The sequence below is a fragment of the Schistocerca nitens genome, chromosome 9 (assembly GCF_023898315.1).
Source record: "Schistocerca nitens isolate TAMUIC-IGC-003100 chromosome 9, iqSchNite1.1, whole genome shotgun sequence".
In the NCBI taxonomy this organism is placed as follows: Eukaryota; Metazoa; Arthropoda; class Insecta; order Orthoptera; family Acrididae; genus Schistocerca; species Schistocerca nitens.
In genome coordinates this window covers 175,723,557-175,740,044 of record NC_064622.1, presented here as the reverse complement: position 1 = coordinate 175,740,044, position 16,488 = coordinate 175,723,557, and the positions used below count along the sequence as shown (strand labels likewise).

General features: G+C 42.6%; 1 protein-coding gene across 1 annotated transcript in view; it reads left to right on the top strand.

Moving 5' to 3' along the window:
* LOC126203398 (aminopeptidase N) overlaps positions 1–16,488 on the top strand; it is a 320,824-nt gene that overhangs the window by 163,587 nt on the left and 140,749 nt on the right. Inside the window, exon 6 of the mRNA XM_049937703.1 lies at positions 5,962–6,145. Within this exon, the coding sequence (XP_049793660.1) occupies positions 5,962–6,145 (184 nt within the window). The remainder of the gene's footprint in view (positions 1–5,961; positions 6,146–16,488) is intronic.

The following is a 16,488-nucleotide window of genomic DNA, read 5'->3' as shown; positions in this document are numbered from 1 at the left end:
TTGTAACTAATCATTTAGAACCCTTTATGGATTTTGAGCTAAATGCTTGTTAACTCAAGAGCTTCCAACAGGTACAGTTTTCTTCTTTGTTGGCTAGCACAGGAGAAACAAAAATATCGTTCTTCGGATCAGAGCGTGGAATCTTAGATTAGTTAATCTTGCAGGTAGGTTAGTAAATTTAAAAACGGAAATGGGTAGGTTAAGGTTAGATATGGTGACAATTAGTGAAGTTCGGTGGCAAGAGGAACAGGACTTCTGGCCACGTTAATACAGAGATATAAATAGAAAATAAAATAGGGGCAATGTAGGAGTAAGTTTAAAGATGGATAAGAAGATAGGAAGATGGGCAAGCTACTATGAACAGGATAGAGAACGCATTATCGAACCCAAGACAGAAACAAAATCAACACCCACCACTGTTGTACAAGTTTATATGCCAACTATCTCCGTAGATGGTGCAGAAATTGAATTGTGTGATGAGATGAAAGAAATCATTCAGGTAGTTAGGGAGATGAAAATTTAATTGTGATAGGGGTCTCAGATTCGATAGCAGCAAAAGGAAGAGAACAAAAAATAGTAGGTGAATATGGACTGAAGGAAAGGAAAGAAAGAGGTAGCCGCCTGATAAAATTTTACACAGAGCATAATTTAAACTTCACTAACAATTGGTTTAAGAATGATGAAAAAAGGTTGTATACGTGGAAGAGACCTGGAAACACCGGATGGTTTCATATTGATTGTGTAATAGCAAGACAGAGATTTCAGAACGAGACTTAAAATTGCAAGACATTTCCTGGATTAGATGTGGACTCTGACCATAATTTATTGGTTTTCAGCTGTAGATCAAAATGGTGGTAAATGAAGGAGGGTTTCAGAGGGACCATTGGGCACGGGTTGACTAGAACAGGGGAAAATAATACAGTACAAGACGAATGTGTAGCTTTGAGAGACGTAATAGCGAAGGCAGCAGAGGATGTAATAGGTAAAAAGACAAGGCCTAGTAGTAATCCTTGCATAACACAGGAGATATTAAATGTAACTGATGAAAGGAGGCAACATAAAAATCCAGCAAATGAAGCAGGCGAAAGGGAATACAAAGTCTAAAAAATGAGATTGACAGTAAGTACAAAATGACAAAGCAGGGATGGCTAGAGGACAAATGTAAGGATTTAGAAGCATATTTCACTAGAGGAAAGATAGATACCGCCTACAGAAAAATTAAAGAGGTCTTCGGAGAAAGGAAAAAACAGCTGTATGAATATCAAGAGCTCAGGTGGAAAACCATTACTACGCTAAAAACGTGAAAGCTGAAAGGTGAAAGGGATATGTGGAGGGTCTATAAAGGGGAGATGAAGGCAATATTATAGAAATGGAAGAAGATGTAGATGAAGATGGGATGCGAGACATGATACTGCGAGAAGAATTTGACAGAAAACTGAAAGACGTAAGTCGAAACAAGGCCCCGGGAGTATACGACATTCTGTCAGAATTACTGATACGGTTCGAAGAACCAGATATGACAGAACGTTTCATTTGGTGTCCAAAATTTATGAGACAACGAAATACCCCCAGATTTCAAGAATAATGAAACAAATCCAATTCCAAAGGAAGCATGTGCTGACAGGTACGAATATTAGCGAACTATCAGTTTAGTAATACAGAGTTACTAAATACTAACAGAAATTATTTACAGAAGAATGGAAAAATTGGTAGAAAATGACATCGGGGAAGATCAGTTTTGATTCCGGAGAAATGTAGGAATACGTGAAGCAGTACTCCCGCCACGATTTTTCAGTCTTAGGAGATAGGTTAAAGAAAGCAAACCTATGTTTGCAGGATTCGTAGTCTTAGTGAAAGATTTTGGCAGCGTTGACTGCAATATTATCTCTGAAATACTGAAGGTAGCAGGTTAAAATACAGGGAGCGAAAGTCTGTTTACGACGGCCGGTGTGGCCGAGCGGTTCTAGGCGCTACAGTCTGGAACCGCGCGACCGCTACGGTCGCAGGTTCGAATCCTGCCTCGGGCATGGATGTTTGTGATGTCCTTAGGTTAGTTAGGTTTAAGTAGTTCTAAGTTCTAGGGGACTGATGACCTCAGAAGTTAAGTCCCATAGTGCTCAGTCATTTTGAAAGGCTATTTACAAGTTGTACAGAAATAAGGTGGCAGTTATAAGGGTCGAGGGACGTGAAAGGAAAGCAGTGGTTGGGAAGGGAGTGAGACAGGATTGTATCTCATCCCTGATGTTATTCAACATGTACATTGAGCAAGCAGTAAAGGAAATAAAATAAAAATTATGAGAAAGAATTCAACTTCAGGGAGAACAAATAAATACGCTGAGGTTTGCCGATCACATTTTAATTCTGTCAGTGACTGCAAAGGACTTGGAGGAGCAGTTGAAAGGAATGGACAGTATCTTGAAAGGAGTATGTAAGATGAACATCAACAAAAGCAAAACAAGGAAAATGAAACGTACTCGAATTAAATGATATGATCCTGATGGAATTACATTAGGAAACGATACACTTAAAGTAGTAAATAGGTTTTATTATTTCAGCAGCGAAACAACTGATGATGGCCGAAATAGAGAGGATATAAAACGTAGATTGGCAATGGCAAGAAAATCGTTTCTAAAGAAGAGAATTTGTCAATGCCGAATATAGATTTAAGTATTATGAAGTGTTTTTAAAAGTATTTGTAAGGAGTGAAGCTATGTATGGAAGTGAAACATGGACGATAAACAGTTTAGACTAGAGGATAATAGAGGCGTTTGGAACGTAGTGCTACAGAAGAATGCTAAATATTAGATGGGCAGATCACGTAGACGTAACTAATGAGGAGGTACTGAATAGAACTGAGAAGAAAAAAAATTGTGGCATAACCTGACAAGAAGAAGGGATCAGCTGACAGGTCACATACTGAGACATCAAGGGATCGCAGGGATCACCTATTTAATATTGGACGGTAGTGTGTGTGTGTGGGGGGGGGGGGGGGGAGTAAAAATCGTAGAGTGAGACCAAGAGATGAATATGATAATCAGTTCAGAAAAATGTAGATTGCAGCAATTATTGTGAGATGAAGAGGCTTGCACAGGACTGAGTAGTGTAGAGAGGTGCGTCAAATTAGTCTTCAGATTGAGGACCACAACAATAACAACATGTAGGACTTCTGTGTGGACTTGGTGTCTGACTCCTTCCTTCAGCACATGTTCGGTGATGGTGGAGTCTGACTTACGTAATATCCAGCTGCATTGGTGTTCAATCAGCCTATTTGCTATAACCCTGCTTATTTGACCAAAACACAGTTTGTTGCAGTCACTGCAAGTGATTTAATAAACACCAGTGTTAATAAATCCGGATCCGCAGCTCGTGGTCGTGCGGTAGCGTTCTCGCTTCTCGCGCCCGGGTTCCCGGGTTCGATTCCCGGCGGGGTCAGGGATTTTCTCTGCCTCGTGATGACTGGGTGTTGTGTGATGTCCTTAGGTTAGTTAGGTTTAAGTAGTTCTAAGTTCTAGGGGACTGATGACCATAGCTGTTAAGTCCCACAGTGCTCAGAGCCATTTGAACCAATAAATCCGGTTTCTCCTCGTTGCCGAATAAGATATGACTTGTACTGCCACTTAAATAAAATGAAGTTTTATAATTGCAGGATTTGAGAGTTTTGGCAGCCTAAATATGTACTCATTCCATTGTTTTTCCTCTGCGCCCCGCAAACACGTCATACAGTTTACTATCTGATGTTTTATGCACGGTTGTAATTGCACTACTAAGTGGAGTACGCCTGTCACTATAGACTACCCGTTTTGCGTCCGCACTTCAACACCTCACCTACTGCCCAAGGAAAAATAAGCAATAATGGCTTGCTCTTGTCACATGTACTTGGAGATACTAACATAAAAACATGCTAGTCATAATAGCTATAATTATTAGTCTTGAAATCAAGTAAATACTGATGTCATGTTGTTCAGTACACTGTCCTCAATCAGCAATAAAAATATCTGCACTGATAACCCCAAAGCCTGTGTAACTGTTCATTTAACATCACGAATCAACATCCACTAAAATATTATTCGTTGCCTCACTGTATATATTTTTTTAAATTTTGGTAGTAATTTCGGTGAGGAAACATGCTGCCACCGGTCGGTATCTGATCACTCTCTGTCCCCTTCGCTTGCATTACAAGTTACCATTTTTACCAACACAAGGCGCCATAAGAGTATCCCATTCCGTATGCTTGGGCGGTGCGGATCAAGTAGTGCTCAGGAAAAAGCATATCAAAACCTAGTCTTTTGTGGGGAGCCATGGCTTGTTTAGAATCAGGAAGCGTAAAAAAAAAAAAAAATGAGCCTACTATTCTGGGTCCTCAAACATTTTCCGCTATTACTAAGTAAAAACTGTACCTTCAAACGTTTTTATTCTTTCTGGTTATACTACTGCCTGGGATGACTGTGAAACGTCCTCTTAGAAAAATTTATGAATGACTGTGCTGATAAACCTCTTACGTTATTTGCTTTTCAAACAGCTGAGCAGAACTGAACGTACTCAGACATTTCTCTCTTTACTTATTCTGATCAACACTAAACTGACACAATATTTTTAGCGCAACGCAATGTGACTTTCAATAATCCCTACAAAAAAAAATGGTTCCAATGGCTCTGAGCACTATGGGACTTAACATCTGAGGTCATCAGTCCCCTAGAACTTAGAACTACTTAAACCTAACTAACCTAAGGACATCACACACATCCAGGCCCGAGGCAGGATTCGAACCTGCGACCGTAGCAGTCTCGCGGTTCCGGACTGAAGCGCCTAGAACCGCACGGCCACAGCGACCGGCAATTCCTACAAAAGAATGGCCCTGACTAACAATAGCCTATACCTTTCATGAATCACTTACCTCACAAAAATCTTCGTTACTCGAACTACTGCAATACAGCGAGCGCCAACACTGCCAGCTAAATAAAAGGTTCTAACAACTGAAGGCACTAACTACTGATAGGCATAGTTGGCAGATGAAAGATTTTGATAGAGAACAAAGAATGTATTTACCTTAATAGTGTTCAAAAGTCATTATATATATATATATATATATATATATCAGTTCATAACATCCAGTCTTACAAATTTACTCTCTCTGATGGACACACGTCCAGATCATCCGTTCTCAAAATTCTGCCATCTCTCTCCCCACATCCACCACTGCTGGTGGCTCACCTCCAATTGCCGAATGCTATGTGCTGTTCACATCCAGCTGCCCAACACCACAATAGAGAATATTTCAACAACGCCAACCAGCCACAGACTGCACACAGCAGACCCAGTGATTTTCATTCAGAGCGCTACGTGGCGTTACCAACATAAAAACCTAAACAGCCTACTTACAACTGTCGTAGCTGCTTCGCCCTGTATGTGAAATGTTACATCGTTATCACGGAAGCAGCCAGCACATTTAATCAAAATGCTGAATTCAACGGTTTGTATTAATTTTTGATACATAATTTGTGTGCCCTCTTTTTATCCAGTGAATCACAGAAGAGAAAATAATCTAATTGGCTTCCCAATGTACGCCTAATAAATCGAACAGCACAAGGTATTCCAGTTGTGTTCAGGATTTTGCGGTACATATTAGAGTAGAATGAATCAGTGTGTGTGTGTGTGTGTGTGTGTGTGTGAGTGTAGCTGTGAGGAAAGCGGTACGTCTGCTGTATCTGTGATGCAGCTATCTCGGATTGTAAAATAACAACTTGCCAAAGGCAACTGAGCCGAGTACTCGAGTAGCTCCATCCTTTCCTCTTTGACAGCGAGAAACACATCTCGCTAGGTCTTGCCTTACGTTCTCTGCGCTTTCCGATACCCGTGCCGCGGCGGCCTCTGTGTACCTTCTGCCGCAGAACTCCATCAGGCCTGCGCGCTGTGTGCGACAATGCAAATAGCCGGCTGACGTGTTTACGCTGGTGTGCGCAGGGAGACGGCGATGTTGTACGAGCCCGGCGTGTCGACCAACAGCAACAAGCAGAGCGTGGCCACGGTGGTGGCGCACGAGCTGGCGCACCAGTGGTTCGGCAACCTGGTCACGCCCAGCTGGTGGTCCGACCTCTGGCTCAACGAGGGCTTCGCCAGCTACATCGAGTACCTGGGCGTCGACGCGGTGAGTCTCTCCCTCTTCATTGTTTCTGCACTTACAGGGAGCTCGAAACAAAATTACATAAGGTTGTCAATCCGATATGATAATGTTGTATAACTATCAAATCTCAATTACATCCATTATGAACCATGTTACCAAGACTGCTACTGTTACCCATAATCAAAGAATTACATATTTCAGCGTCGGTCACTAAGTTTTATTTCATTCACTTCACGTTTCGATGGTTAACCTTCCATGCGGAAGGTAGGCCCGTTGATAAGATACCGATATATCGACGTATCAATCATTATTGGTTTAATATTTCAAAAAGTATCGATATATATATCGGCAACATTTTCCCTCCAATAAATCGATAGCCAGTGGCGTTGCAGCAGTAACACCAGTTCCCATCAGACCACCGAGGTTAAGTGCTGTCGGGCTTGGCCAGCACTAGGATGGGTCACCGTCCGGCAGCGCCGAGTACTGTTGGAAGTAGGGTGCACCCAGCCTTTGTGAGGCAATTGAGAAGTAGCGGCACGGATCACGAAAACTGTCAACTGCCGGGAGAGTGCTCATGTGACTAGGGCGTCCCGTCGGGTAGACCGTACGCCAGGTGCAAGCCTTTCCATTTGACGCCGCTTCCGCGACGTGCGCGTCGATGGGGATGAAATGATGATGATTAGGACAAGACAACACCCAGTCCCTGAGCGGAGAAAATCTCCGACCAAGCCGGGAATCGAACCCGGGCCCTTAGGATTGCCAGTCTGTCGCGCTGACCACTCAGCTACCGCGGACGGACGGGAGAGTGGTGTGCTGACCACATGTCTCCGTATCCGCATCCGTGACGCCTAGGACCTGAGGACAACACGGCGGTCGGTCGGTACCATTGGACGTTGTATGTATGTTTGCCGAGATATCGATATATAGGTATCAAAATGACAATATCGAGTGTCCTTATTTTTATTTTATATTACATTTTTTCACAATTTTTGATAAATATTTGAAGTTTTCGTTTTGAAATTGTAGTAGAACATAGTTTTACTTCCACTGTTCGAAGGAGTCGTACTACTATTTGTTAAAAATGAAACTCCTCCAGTTGTACTTAACATTTAATAAATATGAAAACTTAAGTACAGCTGGAGGAGTTTCATTTTTCATAAAAATTATACCAGCTGATGTCCCACCATCATCCAATTTAAATATGGATGTACGAAGATACTACTTTTTGGGCTTTCATTACGTCCAGTCTTTCTCTCTGACTGTGTGAAGCGAGTATATGTGGCACAAACGAAGAAGTCCGACTGCGCTGGGAAGTGGCGGTGTCAATGGAATGGCCGGCCGAAGTGGCCGTGCGGTTAAAGGCGCTGCAGTCTGGAACCGCAAGGCCGCTACGGTCGCAGGTTCGAATCCTGCCTCGGGCATGGATGTTTGTGATGTCCTTAGGTTAGTTAGGTTTAACTAGTTCTAAGTTCTAGGGGACTAATGACTCCAGCAGTTGAGTCCCATAGTGCTCCGAGCCATTTGAACCATTTTTTTGTCAATGGAATAACAAGATTTCCGATGTAAAGCACTAGCGCACCAGTTGCGTTAAAAAACAATATTTACAGTGTGCAGCCTATGTTTTTATGGGTCGGTACGTCAATATCTTTCCTGTCCATGCATTGATATATCGATTTCTTTTTCTATACATCGGCCGCCGATAATGATATTCTTTTAAATATCGATATATCGAATTCCCGATGTTTTTAAAAATATCAACAGTCCTAGCGGAAGGCACGTTATACAAGGTTGCTAAGCAATGACGTTTCCGTATAGCAGCACGTAAGACGGCCGAGGCGTTAGGTTGTGACCTGCAAGAGCGCAGTTGGTGAGTTCTCCCAGTGAAATTCGCATATGCTTCTCACTGTACATCAGCCACATATATACGACGTGACAACAAGGTATGTGTGGTGTCTAGGAACTTTGGGTGCTCGGTTCGCTACACAAACATTCAAACAAATAATATTAACGGATTTTGTTACAATAAGTAAAGTTACAATATGTAACTTTTGCCATTACTCAGATGTGTCGCAGGCAAAGGGCGACAAACAAAACAATCAAGCCTCTACAGTGTGAACAATTCCAAGTCTGTGCTACATAGTGTGTACAAGTCAATACTCTTGAAGCTGGTATTGAAGTGGGGCGTTGCTAGTCGGTCGCGGCGCTTATGTTCTCTTCACATAGGGGCCGCTGCTGTCGCGTTGTCGACCTGGAGAGGTGACGTTCAGCGTGCGATTGGCTGACGTCTTCTCACAGCCATCTCTTCTCTATCGTTCCCGACTGGGGTGCGGGCGCTTGACTTTGCACCATAACATTCCTCCACCGCCCCTCCCCCAAGTGAAGGACCGTCGTCGAATAGGGAGCTCGATGACGGCGGGGGAGACAGGAGCGTGGACGCTCGGAGGGACCGGAAGCTATGGCTGCAGGGAACATCAGACTTCCGGTCGTACCCCGTCATTCGACCTTCGCTCTGGTGGAAACATCCCACGGAAAATGCAGAGAGGGGTTTAGTAGAGTAGCTATCTGCTGCGTATGAAACTGAAACATCTTTGTTAGCTCGTTGCATCTATCGCTTGCAGCTGAGGCACCTGAGTATGGGGTGGGAGAGGTGTGTTGCTCATTTTGGAATCGGCAATTGCAATAAACAGACAATGCAGGCAACAAAAATAAGCACACAAGAAAAAAAAAATTGTGCGACATCGACCTGGACACACTGAATAGAAAGAACACTATAAGAGACGCTGATAAACATGAAAACACACACCTGCAAAGAAAAGACAAAGTAGAATCAAGGCACAATTAAAACACAAAAACCTACGACAAAATAAAACTATGGCAGCTAGGCTCTGGGTTGTTGCGTTGGAGTTTGTTTACCTCCTCGTCAGCAAATATGTGGTGTGTAGGAAACGTGCGTAATCGGTTCGCTACACAAACATTCAAGCAAATCATATTAATGGGTTTTATTACAATATGTAAGGTCACAATACTTTTGTCATTGCACAGATGTGTCACAAGCAATGGGCGACATACAAAATAATAAAGCTTCTTCTGTATAAACAATTCCAAGTCTGTGCTACAAGCGAAGTCACAAGTCTTGAAGCTGCTATTGAACAGGGGCGTCGCCAGTCGGTCGTGGCGCCTATGTCCTCTTCACATAGGGGCCGATGCTGTCGCGTTATCGTCCTGGAGAGGGGTCGGTCAGCTTGCAATTGGCCGACGTCTTCTCACAGCCATCTCTTCTCTATCGTTCCCGACTGGCGTTCAGGCGCTTGATTTTACGCCGTAACAATACGTATATTGTAATATTATACACGTGCCGAATGTGACTTTATGAGTAATAACATATACTACTCCGAAAAACTTAAGAATCAGATAGACAAATTAATGTAGCACGCATAAAACTCCAGCCGTGCACTGAAAGCTGGACATCACATGGCGTTCAGATCAGCGTGACTATAGCGCTAAACGGGGCTGATGCTTTAACGCGAGGCCGTTGAAGGAACAGCAAAAGACAATGTGTGCCAATCGGCGAATAGTTATTGTGCGTTTTGATGGCATTCTTCATTGCAACATGGCTCGGAAACAACATTCGGATGGCTTCACATGGGGAAGAATGATAGGAAACTGAAAGAAGGACTAAGGGTGATGAGTGTAGCCCAGGAGTTTGGTATTGTTCACCGCTTTCCGAACCACAGGCACTGCAGTCCAAGTAGAGGAGGTGGTCGACTACAGTTAACTACAGGAGTAGATGACCGCTACATTGCGCAACAAGCAAGAAGGGACCCATGTCAAACAGCAGGTACAGTGGCAAACACATTTAACAGCACTGCAAGGCACGCAGTTTCACGCTTCACAGTGGTACGGCGACTGCATGGGGGTTTGCTCTTTGCCCAACAACCAGTACCTTGTGTCCCATTGACACCCGTCCATTGGTGGCACTGTTTGCTATGCTGCCAAGAGACTGAACCAACGAGGAGTGGGGTCACGTGCTCTACATGGATGAAAGCAGACTGAGTCTGAGTAGTGATTCTGGAGGTACGCTTATACGGTGAGAGACGGGAACACGTAATGCCATCAGGAACACTGTAGAGCACGATCGTTTTGGTGGTCCAGGTCTCACCGTGTGTGGATGCATACTGTTGCGCGGGCGTACTGATCTGAATCTTTGAACACGGTACACTTATGAGCCAACGTTTCTGTGACACTGTAAGACTTCCCCATAGACGTCTTTTCGGGGGTGCATTCGGCCCTAACTTCAATTTTATGAAAAAGCGCCACCGCATCGAACAGAGCAGGTGGGGGAGCTCTTGGAAGGAGAGGATACTCGGCGAATGAAGGGTCTGCCCGTTTCCCTGACTTAAACTCCATGGGGCACGTGTGGGACGCACTGGGCAGACATTTTGCAGCGTGGCCTTAAGCATCAACGAGCACCCAGAAGTTGTTATCTGCACTGCTGAAGAAATGGAACACCGTACCACAAGAACTCCATACCGACCATGTGACCAGCGTGGGAGCAGATTGCACTGCATGCATTGCCGTGTATTGTGATCACACACCCCTTTATGAAACCATGTCCCGCCTTTTGTAATGTCCAGGGGACCATCAGAAATCGCGGCGCCCTTAGTGTAATTATTGTCTTTGACTAAAAGTGTCATTTCTGTTGGTCGCATTGCGCATTTCTTGCAGTCACGTTCTGTACTATACAGCAGTATTTTCAGTGTACGGTGCAGTTTTTATCGAGCTATGTTACTTAACAGTGACACATTATGGGAAAGTTGCTTTAGTCCCTAAGCTTTGCACACCAGTGTATTTCAACTGTTCGCTTATCGTGTACTGTTAATCGTGTATTCCTTTTGAATGGAATATCAGTAATGCAGAAATGGTTTGCAGATTCGTCTGTTTTGAGACAGAACAGGGCGATAAAGGAAAAATGCTTCTTGTTATCTCTATCAGAAGTCTTCGTAACTCGGTAGTTTTTTTTTTCGATGGCTCTAAGCACTATGGGACTTAACATCTGAGGTCATCAGTCACCTAGACTTAGAACTACTTAAACCTAGCTAACCTAAGGACATCAGACACATCCATGCCCGAGACAGGATTCGAACCTGCGACCGTAGCAGCAGCATAGTTCCGCACTAAAGCGCCTAGAACCGCTCGTACACAACGGCCGGCAACTCGGTTGTTGATTTTCTTCATTGTTTACTTGTTAGGTAACCAATGATAATATTTAATCAGCCGCTCAGCTCATAGAGGTTTCATAACAGGAGATTACGCTGCACACTTGCGCTGCACGTTACATTGAAGGCGGCACCAGCGTGTTAGGTGCCCCAAAACGTTAGCAGACTACTGTTGAAGATTGCCTCTTGTTCTTAATTTCCGTGGGCGCACGCAACAGTTGTTTTTAGTAGAAAATGTTAGACTGCGTTTGTGAATAACACAACGTCGGAACTGTATTTTCGTATGTTCTCTGGTCTTAAATGAATATTTGATCCATTAATACCACGCATTTCCCCTCGGTAATGTAACTTTCTTTTTGGTTTCAAATAACCAAAAAGTTAAGTATGTGTGTGAAAAGGCTGCTTTCGTAATCCGGCATTTTTCTTAACACAGGCTGTCGGAACTTACGTTCGTTCATCCAGAAAGCTTTTCGAGTTGGGTTTACAGGAAATCTAAAGTCAAATCACAGAAATAAAACGGTGCTGTAAAGTAAACAACAGAACCAAAATTCATGTATATACAAGATAATATCATTTGGACGAGCCTACTTACGAATTAAACGTGATTCCTTTACACTTTAGACAAAGATCAGAATGATTAGTACACCCGTAAATGATGAAAGCTGGCATTTTTGAACAAAGTATTTCCACCATACGCTAATGTTGGGGGAAAAAGACATAGCGGAAGTTGGCTTCAAGTTTGTGACGTCATGACAACTTCCAGCATTATGTCTCCTTGGCTCAGCTAAATTCAGTGAATCACTGGTTTTAGCGTTAGCGGTCAAATCTGGAATTAAATATTTTCCACCTCATTGTACGTTGATGTTGCCGTCTTTTAATCGAAGCGAAGTATTTTTCATTCACATTTGGTTAATAGTTGACCCTGTCATCAAAACTCCTCAAATACTGTTGTGGAAAATCTATCTCAGCGACCCATTCCAAACCCAAGGCTATCACTTCTTAATTTTTCGTACTGTTCATCATTCATTTATTTTGTTTTTCTTCGGTATACAGTGTGTTAGAGGTACAACTGAAGGTACTATGCTCATCTGTGCCTCAATATGTATCCACTACAGTGCTTAAGTCGTTTTTCCTCTGCATGGAAAAGTCTTCGCACGAACAAGTCACATAATCTACTGTCTGATGTTTCCTACAAGATAGTAACTGCACCACTAAATGGATTACGCCTGTCAGTATAGACTAATCGTTTTGCGTCCACGCTTCAACACCCGACTTACTGCCCAGCGGAAAATAAGCGTTAATGGCTTGCTCTTGCCACATGTACTTGGACATACTGACCAGCCGAAAAACGTACTACTTCTACTTACTCCGCCCGAACAGGTATCGTAAGGCCAGAATTCGAATCGAGAACAGCTGCCAACATGAGTAACGTAGAAGTAAATATCCTCGGAGTAGTGAAGAAACTTAATAAAAGCAAATCTTCTTGTACAGACTGTATAAACCTACCAATTAGGTTCCTTTCCGAGTATGCTGATGCATTACCTCCATACTTAACAATCATATTCAACCGTTCGCTCGGCGAAAGATCCGTACCCAAAGACTGGAAAGTTGCACAGTCACACCAGTATTCAAAAAAGGTAGCAGGAGTAATCCACTAAATTACAGGCCCATATCGTTAACGTCGATATGCATCAGGATTTTAGAACATATATTGTGTTTGAACATTACGAATTACCTCAAAGAAAAGGGTCTATTGACACACAGTCAACATGGGTTTAGAACTATATCGTTCCTTTGAAACAAAACTAGCTCTTTATTCGCATGAAGTATTAAGTGCTATTGACAAGGAATTTCAGATCGATTCCGTATTTCTGGATTCCCGGAAGGCTTTTGACACTGTACCTCAGAAGCGGCTCGCAGCAAAATTGCGTGTTTATGGAATATCGTCTCAGTTATGTGACTGGATTTGTGATTTCCTGACAGTGAGGTAACAGTTCGTAGTAATTGACGGAAAGTCATCGAGTAAAACAGAAGTGATTTCTGGCGTTCCCCAAGGTAGTGTTATAGGTCCTTTGCTGTTCCTTATCTATATAAACGATTTTGGAGACAATCTGAGCACCCGTCTTCGGTTGTTTGCAGATGACGCTGTCGTTTATCGACTAATAAAGTCATCAGAAGATCAAAACAAACTGCAAAACGAATTAGAGAAGATATTTGAATGGTTCGAAAAGTTGCAGTTGACCTTAAATAACGAAAAGTGTGAGGTCATCCACATGAGTGCTAAAAGGAACTCGTTAAACTTCAGTTACACGATAAATCAGTCTTATCTAAAAGCCGTAAATTCAACTAAATACCTAGGTATTACAATTACGAACAACTTTAATTGGAAGGAACACACAGAAATTGTTGTGGGGAACGCTAACCAAAAATTGCGTTTTATTGGCAGGACACTTAGAAAATGCAACAGATCTACTAAGGAGACTGCCTACACTATGCTCGTCCGTTCTCTTTTAGAATACTGCTGCCCGGTGTGGGATCCTTACCAGATAGGACTGACGGAGTACATCGAAAAATTTCAAAGAAAGGCAGCACGTTTTGTATTATCACGAAGTATGGGAAAGAGTGTCACAGAAATGATACAAGATTTTGGCTGGAAATCATTAAAAGAAAGGCGTTTTTCTCAAGAAATTCCAATCACCAACTTTCTCCTTCGAATGTGAAAATATTTTGTTGACACCGACCTACATAGGGAGGAACGATCACCACGATAAAATAAGAGAAATCAAAGCTCGTGCGGAAAGATATAGGTGTTCATTCTTTCTGCGCGCTATACGATATTGGAATAATACAGAATTGTGAAGGTGGTTCGAAGAATCCTTTGCCAGGCACTTAATGTGATTTTCAGAGTACCCATGTAGATGTAGATGTACCGGCCGACCACCGTGTCATTCTCTGCCGAATGGCGTCACTGGATGCAGCTATGGAGGAGCATGTGGTCAGCACCACCGGTCTCCCGGCCACTGTCAGATTTCGTGACCAGAGCCGCCACTTCCCAATCAAGTAGCTTCTAAATCGGCCTCACAAGGGCTGAGTGCACCTCGCTTGCCAACAGCGCTCGGCAGATTCGGACGATGAAGCATGCAGGTGCTAGCCAATCACAAAAGCGATTAACTTCCGTGGTGTGACGGAAACCGGTGTTACCACTGCGGCAAGACCGTTGGCATTACTCCTAATAGCTACTGTTATTAATATGTTTATGAAGTAACTACTAATGTAATGTTGTTCAGTACACTGTCCTCAGTCACAATCTACCCCTAACACCCTGTACATACTCATTAATTAAACTTTCATCAAAACACACTTAAAAATAAACTTCTTCCATATACTGCAGGAACTACATATAAAACCATATTATTTTTCGGCTTCATAACAACGTTAGCTTGGTTTAATCGCCACCACAGATTAAAACACAACACAATGTATTAAAAAATGCTTCAAGTACTACAACAACAAAGAAGGTGACCGTGCCCACAATGACAACAAAGAAGGTGATCGTGCCAGAATAACAACTGATTACATCATCAACATACGATAATTCATACGTTTTCATTCATTTCATCGTATAATCATAACAGTCGTGGGAGATGTGGAAAAGCTTCAGTCTTTATGTTGGGATGGACGGCGGTCGATTGGGTGAGTAGTGGAACAGTACCCAGGAAAGATCAGCCGTCGGCGCTCGACAGATCTCTGCGACATACCTGTAACAAGAGGGAACAAACAAACCCTTTGTAGTTTTACATTAAATTTTAATAAACATTTGTGGAACAGCGATCAAAAATTTTTAAATTTTTTTTTCTTTTTAAAATTCAGTCTTGATCGCACCACGTATGCTAAGAGAACATAGGTGATCGGTTTCGGTCATATCACATGACCATCATCAGACCTGTAATTTAATTTAGAAAGTAATAGAAACCTTACTAGATTTAAAATAAAATATGACAAAATGATTATAAGGATAAAATACAGTACGACTTGTTGTACCCATGGCGTCCTTCGAAGATGGTAGGTGGAGCACTCTTCTCAGCTGCTCTGATGTCAACTGGTGCCAGCAAGTGACGGGCATACGGTTAAATACGAAGATTGTCCACCTACCTCTTCTCCCTCTACCTCACGTCAACCAATCAGTGTAAAAACGGGTCCACATAATCGTCAAAACGTAAAAGAAATAAAGTACAATAATAACATAAAAATAATTATGTATAAAATATCTCTGTACAACCATGGAACTACTTAAATATTGTATAAAATATCAATTAAAAGCTTTAAAATAACTGTACAGACGATGTATACTCAGTGTGTCCTCTATGGTCTAAGCTGGCACTACCAGTGGTACTACCACAATGGTTTCAAAGTCAACGATGTTGTGAAGGTCTTTGTCATTGCGGCGTCATGTCGATATGTGAGTTGTGACTCGACTGCAAGTGTGACCTATGTTCTTGTTACATTAAATAATTATTGCTATGCAAAATTCGTTAACATTAATATACAGGCTGGCCTGAAACGGACTGAAAATCTTGTAATGGTGTTGCAGGGTAGGTTATGGTGAGAAATAACTGAAAGTAAAAATATTCGGTACGTTGCGTTGTTTCCGAGTTAATTAGCACTGAAGTTAGGCAGTCAGGCCGTTGCGCAAACAAATTCAAGCGGCCCGCCGGAGATGGTGCCACCAAACGTGTTCAAATGGTTCAAATGACTCTGACCACTATGCGACTTAACTTCTGAGGTCATCAGTCGCCTAGAACTTAGAACTAATTAAACCTAACTAACCTAAGGACATCACACACATCCATGCCCGAGGCAGGATTCGAACCTGCGACCGTAGCGGTCACGCGGTTCCAGACTGAAGCGCCTTTAACCGCACGGCCACTCCGGCCGGCTAAACGTGTTCTTCGTTTGGTTTCCTAAAACCTTCCTTGCCATTGCCAGTCTACATTTTATATCCTCTCTACTTCGACCATCATCAGTTATTTTACTCCCTAAATAGCAAAACTCCTTTACTACTTTAAGTGTCTCATTTCCTAATCTAATTCCCTCAGCATCACCCGATTTAATTTGACTACATTCCATTATCCTCGTTTTGCTTTTGTTGAT